At 41.5% G+C, this 24,015-nt stretch overlaps 2 protein-coding genes and 1 long non-coding RNA gene across 10 annotated transcripts in view; 2 read left to right on the top strand and 1 right to left on the bottom strand.

Moving 5' to 3' along the window:
• Positions 1–1,640, top strand: part of TOR3A (torsin family 3 member A) — a 30,342-nt gene extending 28,702 nt beyond the window's left edge. For all 3 annotated transcript variants that reach the window (XR_012918208.1, XM_076000415.1, XM_076000416.1), the window contains one exon: positions 1,340–1,640. Coding sequence is in view for 2 of the 3 variants with exons in the window: in XM_076000415.1 (XP_075856530.1) it covers positions 1,340–1,353 (14 nt within the window). In the remaining variant the exon portion in view is untranslated. The remainder of the gene's footprint in view (positions 1–1,339) is intronic.
• The window catches only part of ABL2 (ABL proto-oncogene 2, non-receptor tyrosine kinase), a 127,359-nt gene continuing 103,984 nt past the window's right edge, over positions 641–24,015 (bottom strand). For 3 of the 6 annotated variants that reach the window (XM_012772589.3, XM_012772587.3, XM_012772588.3), the window contains 9 exons: positions 21,899–22,171; positions 20,382–20,466; positions 19,235–19,412; positions 18,087–18,271; positions 16,480–16,632; positions 15,523–15,612; positions 10,836–11,009; positions 10,046–10,279; positions 641–9,736 (listed from right to left, as the gene is read on the bottom strand). In XM_012772589.3, the coding sequence (XP_012628043.1) occupies positions 8,556–9,736; positions 10,046–10,279; positions 10,836–11,009; positions 15,523–15,612; positions 16,480–16,632; positions 18,087–18,271; positions 19,235–19,412; positions 20,382–20,466; positions 21,899–22,171 (2,553 nt within the window). In that variant the 3' untranslated portion in view covers positions 641–8,555. Of the gene's footprint in view, positions 10,280–10,835; positions 11,010–15,522; positions 15,613–16,479; positions 16,633–18,086; positions 18,272–19,234; positions 19,413–20,381; positions 20,467–21,898; positions 22,172–24,015 lie in introns of all 6 variants that reach the window. The other 3 variants (XM_012772585.3, XM_012772583.3, XM_012772584.3) reach the window with 1 other exon arrangement.
• LOC142869610 (uncharacterized) lies at positions 18,852–23,086 on the top strand. The gene is made up of 2 exons (XR_012918209.1): positions 18,852–18,916; positions 22,982–23,086. It is a non-coding gene; the product is annotated as an uncharacterized LOC142869610 (long non-coding RNA).

Genomic DNA, 24,015 nt, shown 5'->3' on the forward strand with positions numbered 1-24,015 from the left:
CCTGAGCTCCTTGATACCTTTTGCCCATTTTCAAAAATGTAATTCTTCAAGGAATGTGTATTCATCCCCAGAGTGGACATTATAAAGAATGTGCCACAGAGATGCTTGCTAAAGCCAGCTTCTTTACCCTTACAAACATCTATTTTAGGTAGAGATAAATTCTGTCAATTAAAATCACAGCAGAAACACTCCAATCTCAAGGCTACTTCACCAATAAAATATTGCAACCTTTATTTAAAATGAAACACAACTTGGGGCCGGGTGTGGTGGCTCAGGCCTGTAATCCTAGCACTCTGGGAGGCTGAGGCGGGTGGATCGCTCAAGGTCAGGAGTTCAAAACCAGCCTGAGCAAGAGCGAGACCCCGTCTCTACTGAAAATAAATTAATTGGCCAATGAATATATATAGAGAAAAAATTAGCCAGGCATGGTGGCGCATGCCTGTAGTCCCAGCTACTCGGGAGGCTGAGGCAGGAGGATTGCTTGAGCCCAAGAGTTTGAAGTTGCTGTGAGCTAGGCTGACGCCGCAGCACTCACTCTAGCCTGGGCAACAGAGTGAGGCTCTGTCTCAAAAAAAAAAAAAAAAAAAAAAAAAACAATGAAGCACAACTTGGCAAACCTTGTGAGACGACAAGCAGAGAGAGCAGTCCCTTTCAAGGGCCTTGTTTATTTATATCAAGTTTAACACTGTTAGCAGTTCACAGTCAGACAACAAAGTGAGAGAATTAAATTAGAAAAACAAAACTGAAAATATATTACAATAACATTAAGAATACCTGACAACACTTGTAGTGTGACCCATGATTGACATATTCTCAGTTCAATCTCATATTGTCCCCTTAGCAATCCACACAGTGCCCAGCACCTCAGCCTCACCTCTGCACAGCACGCACACTTGCAGCGTGTGGCCTTTCGTAGGAACCTTAAACGGGGTTTAAAGAATCTGAATCAGCATGTTTTAGGACAAAGTTCTGTCAACCACCATGAAATGTTCAAACATTTTTAAGTGAGGTTTAATAAAATTGGGGTTTCTCCACTGACAGTCATTAGAGAATCAGGTTTTAAAGAAGGAAAAGTGCAAGGTCAATGAGGGATGGGGTTTCTGAGCATGTGCTAACAGCTCAGGCTGTTCGTGGCCAACACACCAACCACGCTGCCGCCTCTGTTCACCGTAAGTCACGACTTAATTGACTCCTCTTTCACTTACTCCCCCCTTTTTTATGGGCATGCCGACAGTGTATGTATGGACATAAACGTGCACCCTCTATACAGATCTGAGATGGGAGGGCTTTCAAATACATGCTCTAAACTACACAATGCGCATCTCACTGTCCTTTCTAGTTTCTGAATACTAAGTTCCCTGAAGGACAACCAGCTTAATCAAGATGATTTCTCAAGATCTCAGCAAATTCCTCTTATGATGAGTCGGAGTGTCCGCGGTGAGAAATGGCTGTCAAATGGGAGAAAAGCTGGTCAGAGCCTAACCTACCTCAGCATCTGTCTCCTGGCATTCTTGCTACTCAGTACACTCTGCAAACTTCTGAACTGTACAGAACAGCATTTGGGATTTACTACTGATGGCCTTAAAGCACTGCAGGGTCCTGCAATATCTTCTGAAATAAGAATAAATTTATTTGGCATACCTGTGTATCTTTTTTATAATAATTGCTGAAAATTAAGTATCCATATATTTAAAAATTTTATTAACCACGCGTCCCATTCTTCAACTAAATTTCATGGTGCCTAATGACACAATTTAAAACTCCCATTCCGAGGCTTAGAAGCAAATCTAAGCAAGTTCCGGCTACGCAAACTCTCTGTATTTCCTTTTGTGAAGCCCACTAGCGTTTGATAGTTTACCTCCAACATGCACTAAAGGGTTAAGTAGCATGCTCAGAGACCTCAAGCCTTGTGGAAAAGTGGAGTGACATATAGGGCCCAAAATCTGCTGCTGCGAGTACAAGGATGAACAAAGAATCTCACAACAGACAGCACGTATCACAACCCTCCTCCACACACGGTGCGGTCTGAGGACACTGCTGTGCCCAGGCTCTAAAGTAGATGTGCTTTCCCCTTAAACGGCCTGCAGGTTTGAAGACCCACTCAGCATGCTGCCTGCTACCACTGGCCAGTTGACAGGGCTTTGCCACCATGTCCAGGTTACTCAGCAATGGGGGGATTAAACGACACACAATTTTTCTAGGAGAGGTGAACAATTTCAGATGCACAGCTGTCCACACTGCATGTGGGGCAAAGCAGCACGTGCACTTGGAGGAAGGGTTCAGTGACGGCGTCCTCCCCCAGCTCACGGCGCCGAAGTACAGCTGTCTGCCAAATCAGCGCCCTGTGAGGGGAAAACATTTAAAGTGGGGGAATTCTCACTGACGAGGGCTTTGAGGCTCTGCCATCCATGAAGCTCATTTCTACCAGTTCTAGTTCAATGATCATGCAAAATTAACCCAGCTGACATGTCTTTTCCTCCACAAGACTCATGAAACCCATCTTTGAAGGTACAAATCTCTAGGGATGACCTTTGCCACTCCAAGTCAGCTTAGAATTAAGATGACTTGCCACAGGCCTCCTTACCTGGGTTGAAGCAAGAGATCTTACGCCGATCATACAGGGTGAAGCCTTCCCTGATTTCCTGTCCTATGGATCTAGAATACTGAGTCAGAAATGAAGGTGTCATCTTACACACACTCAAGATAGAATATATATCTCAGGCGGGCAGCATGAAAAGCAGCATCCCCAGAACAGAAACTCATCCGTTTGGACATTAAAATAAATTGCACAGAAGGTAGGCTGGCACTACAAGAGTCGCCTGGGTGAATGCTCGGAGCAGGGCGCAGCTCAGAACCCTGACCCACTCACCTGCTCCCCAGTCACAGGAGCAGAGGGGATGGCGCACAGCTCAGGGGGACGGCAGCTGTGCGGAACAGAGCAGGTAACAGTAACCGTTACCCCAGGCATTACTGGCTTGCCAAAAAAAGCAAGCCTTGTATTAATTAGATTTTTTAAAAGTCTACTAGTTGGAAAACTGGAACTTTATCGAAACAATGCAGATATCCTGATTCAGAACCACCCTGAGGCCTCTGCTCTCTCACTAGAGGCTATGGCTTGCAGCATTGTCCCTGGCTTATCAACAGGTCCCCTTGAGCTGCCTTGGTCAGCTAGCCTCAGAAAGAGACAGGCTCCCTTGGAGCTTCCTTTCTGTAGTTCTCTCACACTCCCACATATCCACAATTGAAGGAAGCATGTGCAAAGGAAATGAGCTACTAGCTTGCCAGAAGCTAAGACAGAGATACACAAACAGCTGGAATCTATGAATACTTCAAGAGAGGAAACTTAAGCCCAGAGACCCACCTACATAAAGAGGACTGATCATAACAGATACTTAGGGCATGGAGATGAACCCCAAATCCAGGTGGAGCAAGCTAATGAAAACAAGATGATGAAACTCAAAAATCATTAAGAACAAAAATACAGATAACCCTGTCAACCCAATATGAACCCTTATAGGGACACAACCTGATAATAACAATATCAGTAGCAAAAACAGAAGGGAGTGGGGAGGTCAGAATGATGTGTAGCTATAACTCAACAGTGGACACCAGTGCAATTTACTCTTGAGTATTTTAGTCCAATACATGAATTAAGTTCAGCTACCCTTTTTATTAAAAAAATAAAGATAGATGATAAATGTCAATGCCATTTATAACGGGTAGGAAATCCTAGAAAAGTAATTGCCAAAGTGCACTGCTTCTATGGCCATCCAGCTCCCTCTGTCCCCCGCCCTAGCCCCCAACAACAACAAAATAAACGCCAGCAAAACCACACGGGACATAGGGTTAAAAAGACACTGTCAACATCAACAAGTAACGAGTCTGCTCCCACATTTAGGATAATAAATGGCTGAGCATGTAATGTACAAATGAACAAATGCTCAAGAGTAAGAGGGCCTCATTCTTCTTGAGTCAAGGTCCCTGGAAGAGCTTCTGTATTCTAGAGCACATTACACCTTACTACTTTTTAAAGATCAAAGTTAGCCAAAACGTTGGTCCCTAGTTTTCTGAAGTTACTTAGCTCTGAAGTACAACTTTAGTTGTAGCAAAACACTTGTTATACCTGCACATGTTCATTTAGCAGTTTGATATTTATAAATGTGATAAATTACAGAGGTAATTATATATCTGCATTTTCAGGCGCCCCACAAATAAGTCTTCAGGTCAATTAGCATCTACTCAACTGTTTTATCTTCTAAACAGACATTAATAATACAACCTTACAGTTATATTACATTTGATACTTTCTCAAAGTGCTTTCATATATATCATCTCCTATTCTTTAAAATGATACTGAATAAAATTTTTTAAAGAAAAAGGAATGTAAGCCTAGTTTTTCTTAAAAAAAAAAAAAAAAACACTTAAGTTGGTATTTCTTTACTACAAAGTGCACATTGCTGTGTTGCTGAGGTCTGTCCAAAAGAATGACCCCATATAATTTTAATTACTGAGTTCCACAGAATGCTTGCTTTGCTCGTGTTCCCATTATCCAACACTCAGCCCCTTACGGTCAGTGCCGGGAGCATGTGCTTTAGAAAGCGTGCAGCACCGCCGCGGGCGGGCTGTCTGTGTGAGCCGCTGTTTTGCAGGGCCTCGCGAGACAGCAGGTCTGGTGGAAAGACCACACAACCATGAAGTCAGGGGACCCGAATTCTAGCCTTGGCTCTGCTACTAGTTAACTGTTCTGAGATAATGGGCAAGTAACTTAATCATTCTCTCCTCTAGTTTCTTAATCTGTAGATAAATGGGTTTGGGGGTGGTATTGACAGTTTTCAGGTGGCACTGGGTGTCTGAAAGACCTGGACAGATCACTGGAAACTACATCAGCTGATACCCTGCCCCATTGGGAATTCTGATCTGGAATAAGGCTAATTCATTATTTTTTTAACTCCACCTTGGGGATTCTGTTGTACATCTCTGGACTAGGTGTTAATGATAATAGTAAGAGCTAACATTTATGATGTGCTCACCGTGTTCCAGGCACTTGAGCTAAGTCTCTTACAAACATCACCTTATTTAATCCTTATAGCAATGCTGAGACAGTTACTCCTGTTATCCCTGTTTGACTGTGAGGGAACAGAGGCTCGGGAAGTGAAGCGGCTTGCCTTCTAGACTGCCACTGGAGCCCGAGCTCTAACCCACCATCCATGTTGCATCCCTTACACTCAAAAGCTCCATGACTTTAGTTAATTAACATGGGCTGTGCCTCAGCAAAGTCAGCATGTTTTATTAACTATTTTGCCAGCCAATGTTTAATTGAATTGTAAGAAAATTTCTACTTTAAACCTTAAAATACTGCTTGTAAAGTGTCTCCACTATAATGACCTCTACGTACAGAGGTCATGTAGAAAAATACTGAATGAATTTCTTAGGGTCAAATTTTTTTCAGGCTGTATCTCTGAAAATCACGATGGAAGTCTGCAGGAAAATATACACAATTTTACAAAGCCTTTTAAGAAAATAGATGTATTCAACACAAAACACTGAATTTTAAGGTAGGAAGTCTACACTGAAATCATACTACCTGTACATGAAAGGAATCAAGTTGTGGCAGCCCAAAGGTACGTGTGTGTACACACACATACAGTTTAACCACTTTAGAAAATTGTCAATACCTTGTACAAGGGAATGTTCTCGTGGTATTTGCTTTGCTTTTAGACTAGATACAATTAAACTATTATTTTTAGTTTCTAGAAGTAGTTTTCTCTGCTTTGGATTCAAACCTTTTAATTTACATGATGTTTTTTTTAAGTAGAAGAAGGTAAAACCTAAATTATATTTGATAATAAGTTGACAGTGCCTCTTTAACCTGAACCCTGAGCCCTCAACCCCTGAAATTACATGGTTCAAGCATCATGTTGACGGGGTGTGGTACAATGGTCAATGCTACTTTTGACAGTATTAACAAAAATCAATTTAATTTATGTATTGAGCACCTACTGTAGGCAAGACTGAGCTAGGTGCTGCCCCCTGAGTAAGGCACAGTGCCCACCCCCACCCCTAGCATTACCGTTCAGTGAGAAAACCAGGGAGCTTAAATATACTCAGTAGTGTTTCTCCACGGCTTATTTTCAGAACTCTCGAGGAAAACTAGAACCTTTGCTCAAAAAGAAAAAAAAAATACTCTTGAAAAACAATTATAATCCCTTAACTTGCATCCCACAATGACAGGGATAAACTTAAACAGCAGCATTAATAATATTCTAAAGTTTTAGCTATCCTCTCCCCACCCTTAAAAGGCTAACTGCGAAAAGGAATTCAAGTTTATGGACATGTATGATGAAGAAGAGTGGCAGGGAAGAAGGCAGGATGACTGTTGGTTTTTATTTTGTTTTGTTTTGTTTTTTCCAATATCTGTGTATCCTAGACTGTTGGTTTTTAAATCCAAGCTCTATTCCAACCGCCACAAGGAAATTAACCTGATCACTAATGGCCTGTGCTGCAGCTGTAGGTGACATACTCGCAGGAATTGCCCAACATCTGCCAGGAATGCCCAGTACTGTCTGCTCTCTTCTAATCTTTCTCTTATCCTGGGCCTCTTTTGGAACAGCAATAAGAATCAAGGTTTCCTTTTGTTCTAATGAAAACTCAATTTCCTCCTTGGTCAAAGATGCCAAACTCTATTCAAAACATAGCTTCCCCCATAGTATTCTAGCCCAATTAATATAATCTCAGCAGTTTTAAACTTTATTAATATCTGATACTCATCAAAGAGGGGAATGAAAAACAATTAACAACACTGCACTAAAGAGCTTTCCAGAGACGCTCAAAGAGATAACTATACACTTATTTGGAAAACACCTTTGAGAACATATACTGTTACCTTTATTTACTAGATTAAGAGATGGGGCTGTGGCTTGACAGTGGATCAATGACAGAGCCAAGAAGGAAACTCATTGCTCGAAGTTGAATTCCTGTCTTTCTAAGCTAATATTCCTTTGAGGAGAAAAAATATATTATGTATTGAGTTCTTCTTGGGGAGAGAGGGAGAAGTGTTCATAAAGCTTTAAAAAGTGAATGAAGCAATAATTGAAATTAGACCTCATACCAAGAACATTAATAATATCTAACCCATTAGATTCATTTCCATGTGATCCTAATTTAGCTTCCATAACAATAAATGAGAAGGGAAGGAAAAGGCCTATTTTTCAAAGGCAAAACATATTTGATGGTTAAGTTATTAAGTTTCCAGGGTCTAACTGGTGCTCCCTGAAAATGATCTACTCCTTCAATTATGCATTCTTAAAATAGAGGTGAAATGGCAAAATAAAGAATATTACGAAAGAGAGGAGAGAGAGAGAGAGAATGCCTCTCCCTACTCTCAACCTAGATGGGGCTTAAGTTGATAAGGAAGGGAAAGATGCAGAGAAACACCATTAGTTTAAAGCCAGCTTCTCCTCTCAGTCCCGGGGCTCTGGGCCTGGCTGTTGGGTTTTAAGGAAAGACCATCCCCTGGTACTTTAGCTGATAAAGAAACAGACAACTGCTCCAGTCATTGGCCAGTATGTCAGCATGCATAGGCGCTGTATCAGAAAAGGGTTCATTCCCCAGGAAGAACCTGTACGGACCACTATTATCAAAATTAATGTTGGTTAATGCCCTGAATGCTACCAGGAATAAAGGAAACAGCCTGCCCAGCAAGGGACACAGAAGAACCACTAAGGAGACCTCCCTATACTATGGTTTACAGATAGCCACCAACAAGCAGGAAGCTGATCCTGGCCCATTAGGAAATAATACACTAGACTGGGAGAAGTGACTTCTGCTAATCAATATAAGATTTAGGAGGAGGTTTCAATCTCCCTGACTAAACTCCTCAGCATTCTTTATTTCCTGCACCAACTAATACACCAATGGAAAATAGGACAAGAGCATACACACAGGGCCACATTTCCCAGTTTTGTTTTCTAGCAATTTGATTTGCAGTTATTTCAACAGCAATGACTTTGTGGAAGCAAGGCTAACAGCTGCTTCCAACTGCCTGGAATACAACCTCTCTTGGTATATTACCAGCTTTCCTTTTTTCTGTCCCACCAAATTCATTAGGTAACCTGGAGCATAATCAACATCAGTACCTACCAGAGCCCCAGTCAATTCCCTTTCACGTGGTGCAGAATGAGTGGCAATCCACTGTCTGGGCACAGCCCCTGAAGCCTTGCTGAGCGCGGCCCTGTCTAGCACCTCTCATCATTCCATGTAGGGATGGGCTGCATTTCTTTATGACACATACGTGTTCCCTGATTCTCCAGTGCAGTTTCCAACCCGTCCACTACTGCCTTGCCCCCATCTAAAATTCACCTCTCTTATACTTATGTGGTTTGCTTTTGTTATTTTTGAGATGAACCTGTAAACGTGAGAGCTCAGGGATCCGAGGTACTTCACATAAAGACACTCAAGTGTCAGTCTTTCATTTTCTGAAAACAAGAACACAGGAAAACAAGTCCCTCTCCCTCCCCGCTCAGAAACCGTGCGTCTTCCCACCAGGCCAGCAGCAGCTACCTCTGCACGACATCGCTGATTTCCTGTACGCATGACAATAAGTTATTAAGGACAGGGTTTGCCCCGGGCACACCAGCAGCTGCTGAGGACACCTGCAGCTCCTGCAGGCTGAGTTCCAGTTTGCTCACGGCCTGGCGGAAGGCAAATTTGTTGCGAGTCTGAGGGATGCAGTCCACGTAGCCGGAGCAGTAGTCGAGCAGCTGGTGGCCAGCGTCTACCAGCTGGCTGTTGGGCACGGGTTCTGTGATGGCACTGGACAGTAGGTCAGCACACTCCAACAGGGCCTCTTTGCTGATTTTGTCTGCTGAGATTTTCTCAGTTGCCTGTTTGGTTTTTCTCAGAGCCACTTTAGTACCTGCTGTGCCATTGGCCATTCTGGCTGGCGAGGGGGAAGACGCGGGCAGAGGCACTTGAGGTGGAGGCACCACTGGCCTCCCAGCTTTCCCGCTGATGGGCACTGCCCCTGGAGCTGCCCTTTTCCCTCCTTCCTGTGTTTCTGACGTGAGCTGTCCTGCAGGTGGGGCAGTCGGCTCTTCCGTAGGGTCTGAACATATGGACGGATGCTGCAGCAGTCTCATCACTGGAGGCGGGGGTGGGGCACACTTTGGTTTTACCCGTCTGGGCCGGTCCTTGTCTCCAGAGGATGTGACCTGATGCTCAGATAAAAGCTTGAATTTATTCCCCTGAGAGTCTGTGCCAATAAGCTGCACGTCAGCTGGAGTGTGCTTCAGAGTGGGCGAGATAAGGACTGGCACTTTGTGGTTGTGAGTGGTTGGGAGGACTGCTGCAGCCTTGGCTGGAGAAGACCAGCCCAGCTGCTCTCCATCCTCTGGGACTCCAGCCATCCCAAGTCGTGCCCCGCCATTCCTCTCCTTGTCCTTGGGGGCAGCCGCCACTCCAGCCACTCCCACCCCGGCAGAGTCCTTCTCAGGAATGGCTGGATCCCCAGAGGGATTTCTGAGAGGAAGAGCTGCGGCTCCTCGGGGCAATAGTTTGGCTTTTGGTCTCTCCCTGGTTGGAGCAGCACCTTCCTCTGATTTTTTTGGAAGCATGTCATTGGCCCTGTCCACATTCTCTTCTGGCTGAGAAGAGGTGGACACTGTCCTTTCCAGCTGGAGTTTGGACCTCTGGCAGTTCCTGGGAAGGGTCATTGCCATTCTATCCTGCTCTGGAAGCCCTGAGGACATGGAAGATGTAGAGTTTGACCTTGGAAAAGGCTTGGAAGTGTCATCACTGGCTGTGGGTTTACCTGCTCGTAAGCCTAGTGTCTTTTTGATTAGGCGTGGTGTAAAGAAGCCTGTGATGCCAGACCACCCCCCCCCAGCGGTGCCATTGCTCCCACCCCCACCCCCATCGTCATTACAGAGATTCCTCTGTGCAAAGCTCCCCCCATCGCACTTGGGTGGCACCAGATTCGCCTCTTGCTGGGCAGGAGTGAAAGAGAACCCATCGGCATGCTGTAGAGAAGCAACAGATGAGAAGTTACCCGTGAGTTCATATTTTTTGTGGGGCTGATTCTCCATTTCTCGGAAGGAGCTGCTGCGTTTAGGGGGTGTGGGAGCATTTCTCTTTTTCATGAATGAGCTGAAGAAGCCTCCCTTCCTATCCCTGGTGAAGCATGTCTCTTTGGCATCTTCCAAGAGGCTGCTGGGTGACTTGTCTCTTTGCTTTCGAGGCAGCGCTGGGGACCCGCTGGAGACCTGTGCACTTCTGATGAACCCTGATGAGGAACGGCCAGTCAGTAATGTGGAAGACACGAAGTGAATCCATTACATGTGAGCTGCATTTGAGCTGCATTAAGACTGAATTATAAGAGTTTTTTTGGCATTTATTAAATGTCAGATGTTGGTGGGACTCAGAGGGAATTAACAAATACACTGTCCTTTCAAACCGGTTAGCTTTCCAAATGCGATGTGGGTTATAAATGGGGCAGAGCAACCTGCTGGTTATTACTCAGCATTCATTCTTTCTTTAAAAATTACTGCACAACCTGTTCTCATCTATCGGGCTCAATGAAGTTTTTGCTGGAACTGTAAAGGTAACTATCTGGGAATTGGGGGTTAAGGAAATGGAACTGGAGGCAGAGTTGTGTGTTCGATGGATAGATCAGGACTACTAATTGGCAATGCAGAACCAGGGACTAGAATGGTGGGTAAAACAGATGCCTTACTTTCCCCAAAGAAGATGGGCATGAAAATGGCATACAAGCATCATACCCCATGTTTCTTTCAATAAGGCAGTTTCTATTTTGATTCTATCTGTGTGGGGACCCATACCTGGTGCTGAACTGGAAGCAGAGTTTTCTATGACATCTTGTACCCCTTCAATGTTCTCCTTGTTCTCCTGCTGCTTCCTCAGTGTCCGAGTCTTGGAAGGAAGGACAGGTAACCGGGGCAGGTATGGAACAACAGACGATGAGGAGGCGGCCCTCCCAAGCTCCTCAGCTACCTCTGTGAAGACAAGGGAACTGATAAAAACAATTTTGTAACAGAGAAAAGGACATTTCCTTTTCAGAAAAGGCACACAGCAGAGAAAGAACTGGAGAGTAGAGTACTAAGATATATAAAAGGAATCATAAAGTATGTACTACTTTTGTGTGGCTTCTTTTGCTCAATGTCAGGTCTGTAGATTCATCCGTGTTGCTGCGGGTGGCAGAGTGCCCTCTCATTGCTGTGTAGAATGCAATGTGTGAATACACCAAACCCATCTGTCTTCCTGATGGGTATTTAGGTTATTTCCAGTTTGGGGAGTACAGATACACTGCTAGGAACATACTGCTATGTGGTTTTTGGCTCACAACTGTAGGCACGTCTGCTTGGTATAGATCTTGGAGAACTGGTGGGTCACAAGGTACTGTTTTATTGGGTCCTGCCAAACTTTCCCAAAATGACTGTACCAATTTACACTCCCACTAGCAGTGTATAAAAGTTCTGGTTACTCTGCATGTTTATTAAAATTTGATGTTATCATTTGTTTTTGTTTGATTTTAATTTTAGCTATTCTGGTAGGCATGTAGTGGAATCTCATCGTGGTTTTATTTGTCTCTCTCTGATGATGAGTTACGTTGAGCATGGTCTCATATGCTTATTGGTCATTTGGGTATACCTGTTTACTAAGTGCCTGTGCAGAGGTTGAACAAGGTGGACAAACATCTGCAGATATTTTGATTTTTAGGTTGTACCTCACACTAAGAAGGAGGGTAGGTACAATTCACTCCATTTCATGCAAACAAAGCAAATTAGGCTCTTGCAAAAGCGTTTATCCCATTTGTAAGTCTTAGCTAATTAAATCTTGGCCATGGCTTTTGTGGCTTTTACTGAAGCAAAGACATACTTTGCTATTCATTCCTGAGCAAAAATGAAACAGGTGGGATCAATTAAATCGTGAAATTTTGTGATTATTTTACAACTTTTTTGGTTTCTTTTGGGGGTGGGGGAAAAGGGTCTCACTATGGCTGCTCAGGCTGGCCTCAGACTCCTGGGCTCAAGTGATTCTACCACCTCAGCCTCCTGAGTAGAATGGACTAAGGCAAACAATACTGTGTCTGGTTCCTTTTTCTGGTAATTATTTTAAAAATTAACTTTCCACAAGAGTGGGTACACGACACATAACCCAAGCCAAGCTATGCCAATGAGGTTCCTTTCTTTTCTTTTCCTTTTTCTTTTAAGAGATGGGGTCTCACACCGTCACACAGGCAGAAGTGCAGTGATGGGATCGATCATAGCTCACAGCAGCCTCAACCTCCTGGCCTCAAGTGATCCTTCCACCTCGGCTTCCTAAGTAGCACCACCACACTTGGCGAGATTCCTTTCTTATGCTGCTATGCACAGCAACTAGAGCCAGACATTCTCTGTCTTTTTTGGTCCTAAGTTTTAAAGATATGACTTTAGGGATCCTGGCAACTGTGTCCCATTCTACTTGGAGGATTCTGAGGATAAGGTCAATGCAGAAGTAATGACAAACTAGATAAGGATGGGTATGGGAAGGAGGCGGAAGAAAAAAGAGAGGAAGGATGAAGACCCGAAGCTACAAGAGTTCTTCAGCTTCTGAAGTTAGCACCATCCCTGCTTTTCCATGGTTTGGTTATAAATCTTCCTTTTATTGCTTAGGAAAGTTGGAGTTGGGTTTCTTTCCCATAAAACTGATTCATAAATATACCCTTTTAATTAGGGACTGTGTCTTATCTCTGTGTCTCCAGGCATGGTATAGTGCCTGAGTCAGATTAAATAATCAATACAATCTGGGTTGAATGTTAAGTTTCTTGTTTAGCAATTTTGAATTGAAATTAGCTTAGATAGGGACTGGTTTTCTTAACCACTTTGGTATGAGTGTCGACTTATAGTAGACAGCCACAGATAAATGCGCACAGCGACTTTAGCTGACAGCCGTGATATGACTTTTCTAATTTTTCGTTTATCAAAATAAAATTGTGAACATTTAAAAATAACATAATGAAAACATATATGTATATGTTACCTATTCTGATTTACATGACAAGTAAAGCTGCCTGTGAAGTAAAACACGCTTTCAAGCTTTCCCTTATCACACGAGAGCAAGATGGATCTGTCGTGGTCAATGCGCACACAGCACAGACCGCCGTGCGGCTGTGGGCGAGGCGTCGCGGCCGTGAGCACCGGACCAAAGTGGTTAAGAAATATATTTTCAAGAGAAACAGAAATATTAAACTAAGGATTCAAGAGGAGTTAAAAATTAAAACAAAAGTACCAAAAAGTGGACCCTACTCTTTGGCTAACACCCATGGCTAGTAGCACTTTGACTCCATAGGAAATAAAGCACACAGAAGAAATAAGAATGTTGGGACAGACAGCTGTGCCCTCTCCAACTTGTAGAAGTTCCATGTATCAAAGGTCCAGGATGAAGTATTTTCATTAAACTTTAGTGTTATACTTCCCCTTTCCCTTTCCTCTTAACTAATAGGATAAATCACTAAGGGAAGTGGACAAAATCCAATCTGCCTGATTTTCTCTTCTAATATTTTAATACTTAAACTTAAGTAGTCAACTCTATTCGATTATGAAAGAAAGGAAAAATTTGAAAAATATATACAAAATTCCAGAACTATATCACAGTGTCTAATAGGCAGATGAAACTAAGAATTCTGTATTTTTAGTTCTCTAGGAATAGGCCTCTCTCTCTCTTTGTAACAAATATATTGTTTGACTTTTGCAGAAAATTAAAAGGCTTTATATACAAAAGTTGAGAAACTGGCTGTATGTATCTATACACTTGTTTTTTTAAATTAAAAAAAGGGGTTTGTCTCTATTGATAATTTAACATGTTTATTCTAAACAACTTTCCATGTCAATATATTTAATAATATTGTTTTAAGTATATTCAATTATATGGATATAATAATTAAGTTAACTAGATATCTAAGTTGTTCTTAATTTCTCCATATCAGCCGGGCACGGTGGCTCACGCTTGTAATCCTAGCACTCTGGGAGGCCGAGGAGGGCAGATTGCTCAAGGTCAGGAGTTTGAAACTAGCCTGAGCAAGAGCAAGATCCCGTCTCTACTAAAAATAGAAAGAAATTAATTGGCCAACTAAAAATACATAGAAAAAATTAGCCAGGCATGGTGGCACATGCCTGTAGTCCCAGCTACTTGAGAGGCTGAGGCAGGAGGATCTCTTGAGCCCAGGAGTTTGAGGTTGCTGTGAGCTAGGCTGACGCCAACACACTCTAGCCCAGGCAACAGAGTGAGACTCTGTCTCAAAAAAAAAAAAAAAAAATTCTCCATATTATAAGCTACACTCTGACGCAACACACTTATTTATAGCTAAATCTCTGTGTATACTATTAGTTATTTCATTAAGATCCAGTTCCAGAAATGGAATTTCTAGATATTGCTTTTATGACTTGGTTCTACCTTTGTATATGTGGTTGAGAGAGTTGGAATATTTTTTATATCTATTTTTTCTTGTCTCTTCCCTGATTTATAAGTATTGATATTTAAAGAACTACCTGGGCGTGGTGGCTCACGCCTGTAATCCTAGCACTCTGGGAGGCCAAGGCGGGCGGACCACTTGAGGTCAGGAGTTCGAAACCATCCTGAGTGAGACCCTGTCTCTACCCAAAAATAGAAAGAAATTAATTGACCAACTAAAAATATATATACAAAAAATTAGCCGGGCATAGTGGCACATGCCTGTAGTCCCAGCTACTGGGGAGGCTGAGGCAGAAGGATCGCTTGAGCCCAGGGGACTGAGGTTGCTGCGAGCCAGGCTGATGCCACGGCACTCACTCTAGCCTGGGCAACAAAATGAGACTCTGTCTCAAAAAAAAAAAAAGAACTACCATACCTGCTATAAAATTAAAAAAAAAAAAAAAAAAAAAAAGAACTACCAAACTTACTAATTTTCTTTATGGAGAGATGAATTTCTAATTAAAAAATAATTAGATTATAGCTGGGCGCGGTGGCTCACGCCTGTAATCCTAGCTCTCTGGGAGGCCGAGGCGGGCGGATTGCTCGAGGTCGGGAGTTCAAAACCAGCCTGAGCAAGAGCGAGACCCCGTCTCTACTATAAATAGAAAGAAACTAATTGGCCAACTAATATATATAGAAAAAATGAGCCGGGCATGGTGGCGCATGCCTGTAGTCCCAGCTACTTGGGAGGCTGAGACAGAAGGATCGCTTGAGCCCAGGAGTCTGAGGTTGCTGTGAGCTAGGCTGACGCCACGGCACTCACTCTAGCCTGGGCAACAAAGTGAGACTCTGTCTCAAAAAAAAAAAAATTAGATTATAATAAATATATGAGATACAAAGACACATTGAGAAATAGCAAAAAAAGCAACACAAGAATAATAAAGGCCCAAAATTAATTCAATATCTTGAAATGGAACCTCAAACTATAAGAAATAATCATTTTGAAATGTAATTACCATGATTACCACCACCGGCACCCAGAACTAGCCACCAACAGTAAATCCACCAGATTCTCACCTTCAGAAATGCTGGAGTCATGGAACATGGTTTCAAAAGCTTGATGCGTTTCAGCAAAAGAGGGCCTATCAGCAGGGCTCCACTTCCAGCCTATATAACAGAAGAAGAAAATATGAAAAGCTCTTTGTAGGAATTATGTATCTAGTGGCATACCTAATAATGAGTCCCATGCATCCTGACGTGTGCTTATTAAAGCAGAGTTAAAGCATGTCTATAATGATAGTGATGCAGCCACTTCTCAGCTCTAGCTCAGAAGTGTAATGAACCCATTTCCCAAGGCTGGTCCTTCTATTTATCCTTAGCTCCTATTCCCTCTACTATAAGGAGAGATGGGGATATGGTTTAGAAAATGGCAAGTTTTCTTCCACTTGAAAAATGAAGTAAAACCTGTCTTCAAACTCAGTCTAACCTTATAGATAATTAACTGTATATATTTAGAAATAAAACAGGATATCAGAAAGGAAGAGCTTAGAGTTCACATTTGACAAAGGACAGTAGCCCATGATCAATGAGAAAAGAACACAGTCTTATGTTCAAACACAACTCCTATGTAATTTATTGCTCACTTTCCTACTTTCTCACCTTCAAGCACTCAAATACTTCTGTTTATTCATCACAGAGGTTACTTTGGGGCATTTGCCTTAAGTCTTTAGCAATCATTCTTATCTAGTTGAAAGTAGCCCTCCCCCTACCTTAATCTCTAAACTATGTTCTTATTAAATACATAAATGTTTTTGAAAATTGGGTCAATATTTAGGCCATGAAAAACTACTCTTGGATTCCAGTTAAGACTCAATGGTATGTGGTATGAAAACTGGCTAATCAGTGACAAACTCTTTAAATGTCATAAGGCTAGATTCATTCTAACAACACTGAGAGGAGAAATGTTTCTAATTTTGTTAACTATCTGAATTGCTAGCTTATACTTTCAAAATTAAAATATGCAAAAATACTCACATGCTCTCATAAGTTCATACACCTTAGGGGGGCATCCCTCAGGCTGTTCCATTCGATATCCTTTTTCCAGTAGATCATAGACCTGAGACAGGTCAATACCTGGATATGGTGACATTCCATACGTAGCAATTTCCCACAACAGTACCCCAAAAGCTGCAAAAGGGATAAAAAAAAAATCTTAATGTTTCTTCTGTGATTTACTATTTATTTTATATAACTAATTCTATCTCAAATTTTGAATAACATTCACACACTGTTATTAATACAATAACATTAATATACTCATGTATCAATTTTTACAGCATGACTTGTACTTCTAAGATATCTGCCACAGGAATGCTGTAGATAATCTCAAGACAGTTCTATTTAAATTTCCCAATTTTATTTAGATTTCCTTTACTACAGTGGGGGAGAATAAACTTTGACCATTTAAGAAGCATGAGGCATAATCCAACTATTCTAGTCTTTGATCCACAGCAGTCGCCCCTTATCTGTGGTTTTGCCTTCCTATGGTTTCAGTTACTCAAAGTCAACATCAGACCAGAAATACTAATATTTTTTTTACTTTTTTTTCTTTTAAAAAATTTAGCTATTTTTCCTTTTTCTTTTCTTTTAATGGCACTACTGACAGCTGAACAGAAATACCAATATTAAATGGAAAATCCCAGTAATAAATAATTCATAATTTTTAAATTGCATGTCACTCTTGAGTAGCGTGATGAAATCTCAAGCCATCCTGCTCCTTACTCCTGGGATGTGAATCATCCCTCTGTCCAGCACATCTACCCTGTAGACTCTACCTAACCCTTTAGTCACTTGGTAACCCCTTCGGTTACCACATCCAAACACACTATATAAACAAGGTATATGTAGGCTTTAGCACTATCCTCAGTTTCAGGCATACATTGGGGGTCTTGGAATATATTCTCCTGAGGACAAGGGGGAACTACTGTATTTAATGAGTTTAATGGTTTTAAAGCTAATATTACAGGAGTAAAATAAAAATAGATTTACTTATAATTAAATAAAATTCACATTAGAAAAAAGAACTTGCTTGATTATGTCACAATTAGGTTATTTCTAAGTTTGAAATTTCTGGTTAAAAAGTGACTTAGAATCCTACTGCTATTTCTATTGGCCCACAATCCAAATTTGCAGACTTTTTTAGTCTATAAGCCTCTACACCAAGTCATACTGCTTCTCAGGGCAGTAGAAACAACATCAATTTACAAGGACAAACTCAAGATGAAACCTTATCATGCCTTCTCTGTAAAGAAAGCTCTGTGTCACAGAGCCCTGGAAATCAGCAACAAAACCTAATGTGAAAGATAGGGAGCTTTACAGAGAGAGGATCATTATAACTGCAATGCAATATGAGATCTAGACTGTGAGCTCTTTGAAGGCAGGGACTTTCTAAAATTTTCTTATTTATACTTCTTTCTACGCTAAGCATAGTACTGGCAGATAGCTTGCTGTGTGACTGAAGATGGATGAGGGTAAAGGCAGAGGATACTGAATATCATATAAAAGAGAAGCTATAAAGAACTAAGGGTATTTATAAAGAAAACAAAAAGACATACTCAGGAAAAAGTCCCTTTCAACCTTACCCCACACATCAGATTTAATTGAGAACGTATTATAGGCAAGACTCTCTGGTGCTGTCCACTTAATAGGAAATTTGGCTCCAGCATGAGCAGTATAGGTGTCTCCAGTCATCAATCTACTCAAGCCAAAGTCAGCCACTTTTACCACATGGTTTTCTCCCACTAGGCAGTTACGAGCTGCAAGATCTCTGTGGGAAAGAGAATCCTAATGTGAGTCCATTCAGATGGTGAAGAAAATGGTCATGAATGCTCTATTCTTACTTAGTTCTTTGTGCTACAAGTAGAGTTCATAAGTAAGTGTTCACAAATATGGTAGTATTTTATGATAATCACTAACATGGTAGAAAGCCACTGATTATATATCATTTATAGAGTACTCGTCTATAGGCAGTTATGTGATACCAAACAAATCAGTCTTTATAAAATGGGTTTCTACTTATAAGTACATTATAATAGGTTTCACAGGTAAGCAATAGACCAATGCTTTTCTACAGGCTTTAAGTTCTTTACTAAGACAGAAAGCTATTTTTAAAATTCAGCCACTAGATGGAGCAAAAAGATCTTGGATATAGTGCTGGACAAAACAGAGACATCTCTCTGTTTTGAGACTAGCAAAGGCCCCTCATTAATATTTTAATCATAGTACAATAAATTTACAAGTTGGAAATGACATCATAATGGGCCCTGTGAAATAGAGAACTACTTTTTCTTTTTTTTGACACAGACTCTCGCTTTGTTGCCCAGGCTAGACTGAGTGCCGTGGCGTCAGCCTAGCTCACAGCAACCTCAAACTCCTGGGCTCAAGCAATCCTGCTGCCTCAGCCTCCCGAGTAGCTGGGACTACAGGCATGCGCCACCATGCCCAGCTAATTTTTTCTGTATATATTAGTTGGCCAATTAATTTCTTTCTATTTATAGTAGAGATGGGGTCTCGCTCTTGCTCAGGTTGGTTTCGAACTCCTGACCTCAAGCAATCCCTCTGCCTCGGCCTCCCAGAGTGCTAGGATTACAGGCGTGAGCCACCATGCTCAGCCAAGAACTACTTTCTTAAATCATCTGAAAATTTCTGGAAAGGTTCTCAAATTATTCCTTTACATGTCAAGCAAGATGGCTTCATTGTTAGTCACAGGCAATAAGCAGGTCTTACACACCTATGGATGAAGTTCTTCTTCTCTAAATACTCCATTGCAGAAGAGATCTGAGTGGCCATGTAGAGCAGCACAACTGCAGTCACCTCTTCTCGGCTGCATTCTCGGAGATAATCAAGCAAATTCCCATATGGCATATATTCAGTCACAATGTAAAATGGTGGCTCCAAAGTACACACACCTGACAGTTGAAGAGTAGAGCTTGTTTTATTAGTATACATACATTCAAACACTCCCAACCATGCTGGCCAAGAATAATTTGGTAATTTTTTAGGTCTAGTTCAGCAGTAATCTTTTCCCTTCTTACCACCACATTCTCTGAAATTAATATAGCAAAAATTAAGAAGTTGGTTGATAAGGAATCTTTGCTTCCATTATATTGTTCTCCAGAAATTCATATGCCTTTGAGTATTTGCCTGTTTGAGCAAAAGCAAAGTTATCTGTATTAATTCCATAAGAGGCCAAGAAGACCAAAACTTCTAGAGTTCTCTACGTGCCCATCATTCTCCTCCTCGACTATACACTAACAATACTTAGCTGAAGACTATGTGAGCCCTGCAATAAAGCTTTATAAAAAGATTCTGTTTCCAGAGTCAAAGATATAGCTGATATATGGCAGATTCCTTACAAGAAACCAATGAGAAACTATTTCCTTTGGGACAGATTGGCTCAATATGAATATCCAAAGAAACTGGTCCTATTTTAAAAAGGTAACGGGATTTAGTGAAAGGTCTCTTTGTGAAAAGCCAATCTATCATAGCATAGCATTATCTGCTTGTAAAGGGTAAACTGATGGGTGTGGTCACAATTTTTAATTACTTCTTTTCAACAGTCCCTTGTTTAATGTCTCTTTATTTTGCAGAACTATTTTGTGACAGTTTTTGGCTTGGTACCATTTTGAACACATATGAAATTTTAATCTGGGGCAACTACCACAAACGGAGCAGTTTTATAAACCGAAATCAATCCAGGCCACTGTTTCTTGGGCAGTTTTTAAACAAAGAACCTCTTCACTAAAATGATAGCCATTTATTGAAGTGGATTCACATTTGGAGGTTCCACCGTGGTGATTCAAAAGAAGGATCTGGTAACAAAGGATTGAGAGGTAAGTATCTCTGAGGAAATGTATGGTTCAAGCAAGCTTCCTCACCTAACAGTTGCACCAGATTAGGGTGCTTGATTTCCTTCATCACTGCAGCTTCTTTTAGGAACTCCTCCACCTCCATGGTATCTTCCTATAAAAATGGAAAGGGAAGAAAGAAGAAGGAAAGGGACAAACCCCCGTCTTAATCATTTCAGGCAACTCACCATCCTAAAACATCAGCTCTAAAAGTAAAAAAGAGTATCTTTTGAATATTTTTGCATATTATTTTAAGAAATTTTATCACAACCTAATATGGTCTATAGAAATCCAACTAAGAAAGAAAAAATGCCCTTGAATTTATCCAATATTAGAAACTGGAGTAAAAATTAGCAGGATGATAAAAACTCAGCAATCATGTCCTGTAATCAACTGAAACACAGGAGACTTGGATTGGATAATTCAATTCTCTGATAGTTTACTTCTCTAGATATCTTAGCCTCTGAACAAGGAGAAAGAGCAATTAACTGTTTACATGTTTATTTTCCTGATTAGACCATAAGCTTTTTTTTTTTTTTTTTTGAGACAGAGTCTTGCTTTGTTGTCCAGGCTAGAGTGAGTGCCATGGCGTCAGCCTAGCTCACAGCAACCTCAAACTCCTGGGCTCGAGCGATCCTTCTGCCTCAGCCTCCCGAGTAGCTGGGACTACAGGCATGCGCCACCATGCCCAGCTAATTTTATATATATATATATATATCAGTTGGCCAATTAATTTCTTTCTATTTATAGTAGAGATGGGGTCTCGCTCTTGCTCAGGCTGGTTTTGAACTCCTGACCTTGAGCAATCCGCCCGCCTCAGCCTCCAAGAGAGCTAGGATTACAGACGTGAGCCACCGCACCCAGCCTAGACCATAAGCTTTTTAAGGAGCAAGGCATGTTTGCAAGGCTTCATATATTGTTTCACATTCAGAATATGCTTAATAAACAGAACTGATTACTACTCATAGCTGAAGAATAGCCCTTATAAGTGATATATACCAGAGCTACTGAGGCTCGGGGAGAATCTTCCAAGAATCCAATGAGTGAAAACCCTACAATCTGATACCAGGATACTTAAAGATGAGATAGAGTAACATCAGGAAAAACACTTCTGTGAATATGAAGAAGAAGTGATCTAATTGCAGAGACATGGGAGGAGCAAAAAAGCAGGGAGATAAAAGACAGAATGAGCCCCATGATTCTCTGACAATGCCCAAAGAATTCAATCCAGCAGGCTCTTTCTCAGGAAGCAAAACAGCTTGTTTTGCTTTTATAACTTGTAATTTGCTTCTAACCTCCCACTAAGATTTACAACAACAGCCTCCAGAGACAAGCCTTTCCCACACATGGGTTTCACCTCACTGCAGTGAATAATCTGCCCCTGCATTGCCAGCAACAGCACTAGAGTTAATCATCACAATTTGCTGATGCGCTTGGCACCAGGGGGTGGAAAGTGTTCCAAAGTTAAAGAAGGGCACACTGATATTTCCAAGTGATTGAGCACAAAAGAAAAAGATGCGTGAAAACTGTAATTCTCAGCAACCCACCTTCAGTGTTTTCACAGCAACTGTAAGGCTGTATTTCTTCCAGACACCAACGTAAACCTCTCCATACTGACCGCCCCCAAGTTTGTGCTTCATGGTAATATCTGTTCGTTCCATTTCCCATTTGTCATGGATGGGGGACACACCGTAGACTGTAGGCTTATTACATTTGGGTGCTGGGTAGTGTAGTGTTGTCACCAGCCCATCAGCCACTGTGGAGTGATGGTGAACAAGTTCTGCCAAGGTGCTAAAGCGACTCTCAGCAGTCACATACACCTGATGAGAAAAGGAGAAAAGCTAAACAACTTGAAAGGGGATCAAGAATTTTTTTTTAAGTCCTTATCTCACTGGCTAAAATATATAAAGATACTAAGTTTTCTGAATTGAGGTAAATAAAAATTCAATGATGATGATAAAGGGAAACACAGAACTTTAGTTTAATCTTATTTAAACAACTCTTCCTATTCTTCCTAAATTAAATTAGCTCAGCACTGGGGGAAAAGCTTTCAAAATACCTGTCTGGGCTAGGCACAGTAGCTCACGCCTGTAATTCTAGCATTCTGGGAGGCCCAAGCAAGAGGACTGCTTGAGCTATCGAATTCAAGTCCAGCCTGAACAAGAGTGAGACTCTGTCTCTCCTGAAAATAGAAAAATTAGCTGGGCATCGTGGCATGCACCTGTAGTCCCAGCTACTCAGGAGGCTGAGGCAGGAGAATCCCTTGAGCCCAGGAGTTTGAGGTTGTAGTGAGCTACAATGATGCCACTGCACTCTACATGGGGTGACAGAGTGAGACTCTGTTTAAAAAAAAAAAAAAAAAAAGATATCTGTCTGGATTGTCAAGCTCATTGGTCTTCGAATATTTTAAAGCAACAAGACAGTGGAACTCAAATATATACAATAGGGGCCAGGCCCAGTGGTTCATGCCTATAATCCTAGCACTCTGGGAGGTGAAGGCAGGAGGATGGCTAGAGCTCAGGAGTTTGAGACCAGCCTGAGCAAGAGTGAGACCCTGTCTCTACAAAAAAAAACCAGAAAAAATTAGCCAGGCATGGTAGCATGCAGCTATAGTCCCAGCTACTGGGGAGGCTGAGACAGGAGTATCACTTGAGTCCAGGGTTTTGAAGTAGCAGTGAGCTACAATGGTGCCATTGCACTCTAGCCAAGGAAGGCTACAGAGTGAGACTGTGTCTACTGAAAAATCACACACACACACACATGGTGAAGAAAGAGATGCTCTGGTTCAAGTAGGCAAGCAGAGACTTGGTTCTTGTAAAATTTTCAGAAATACCACCTCAGAATCTTACACAGAACTTAATTTGAAAACCACTTAATTTTTTTTGATAGGAGGAGGGTATTCAAATGTCATAATTTTTTATTACGATGTGCACTTGAGTGTCCAGGCCATTCTTTTTTTTTTTTTTTTTTTTTTTTTGAGACAGAGTGTCTCTCACTTTGTTGCCCAGGCTAGAGTGGGTGCCGTGGTGTCAGCCTAGCTCACAGCAACCTCAAACTCCTGGGCTCAAGCAATCCTGCTGCCTCAGCCTCCCGAGTAGCTGGGACTACAGGTATGCACCACCATGCCCGGCTAATTTTTTCTATATATATGTTAGTTGGCCAATTAATTTCTTTCTATCTATAGTAGAGACGGGGTCTCGCTCTTGCTCAGGCTGGTTTTAAACTCCTGACCTCGAGCAATCTGCCCACCTCGGCCTCCCAGAGTGCTAGGATTATAGGCGTGAGCCACCGCGCCCGGCCCAGGCCATTCTTTTAAAAAAGAGCCACAATTTGATTTCAGAGAGCTGTTGACAAAATAGTTTTTAATTTATGATAAGCAACTAAGAAATATAAAGTAAGAGCAGTCTTGGGCTGTACCTCCCAAGGGAGCTTGTTATTTTTTAAAAAGAAAATTTTGTTTTATTATATACAGAAGTATGTGATTCATAAATGGAGAACTGGTGATTTTTTAAAATAAACTTACTCATGTAAATATCACCCACGGCAAGAATTACAACACCCCACATGCCTCCCAGCTATTTACCCCTGCAAAGGTGACCACTATTCTGACTTCTAATGCCTTAGATTAGCTTTGCCTATTTCTGAACTATGGACAAATGAAATC

Source organism: Microcebus murinus, chromosome 2, assembly GCF_040939455.1.
Source record: "Microcebus murinus isolate Inina chromosome 2, M.murinus_Inina_mat1.0, whole genome shotgun sequence".
Lineage (NCBI taxonomy): Eukaryota > Metazoa > Chordata > Mammalia > Primates > Cheirogaleidae > Microcebus > Microcebus murinus.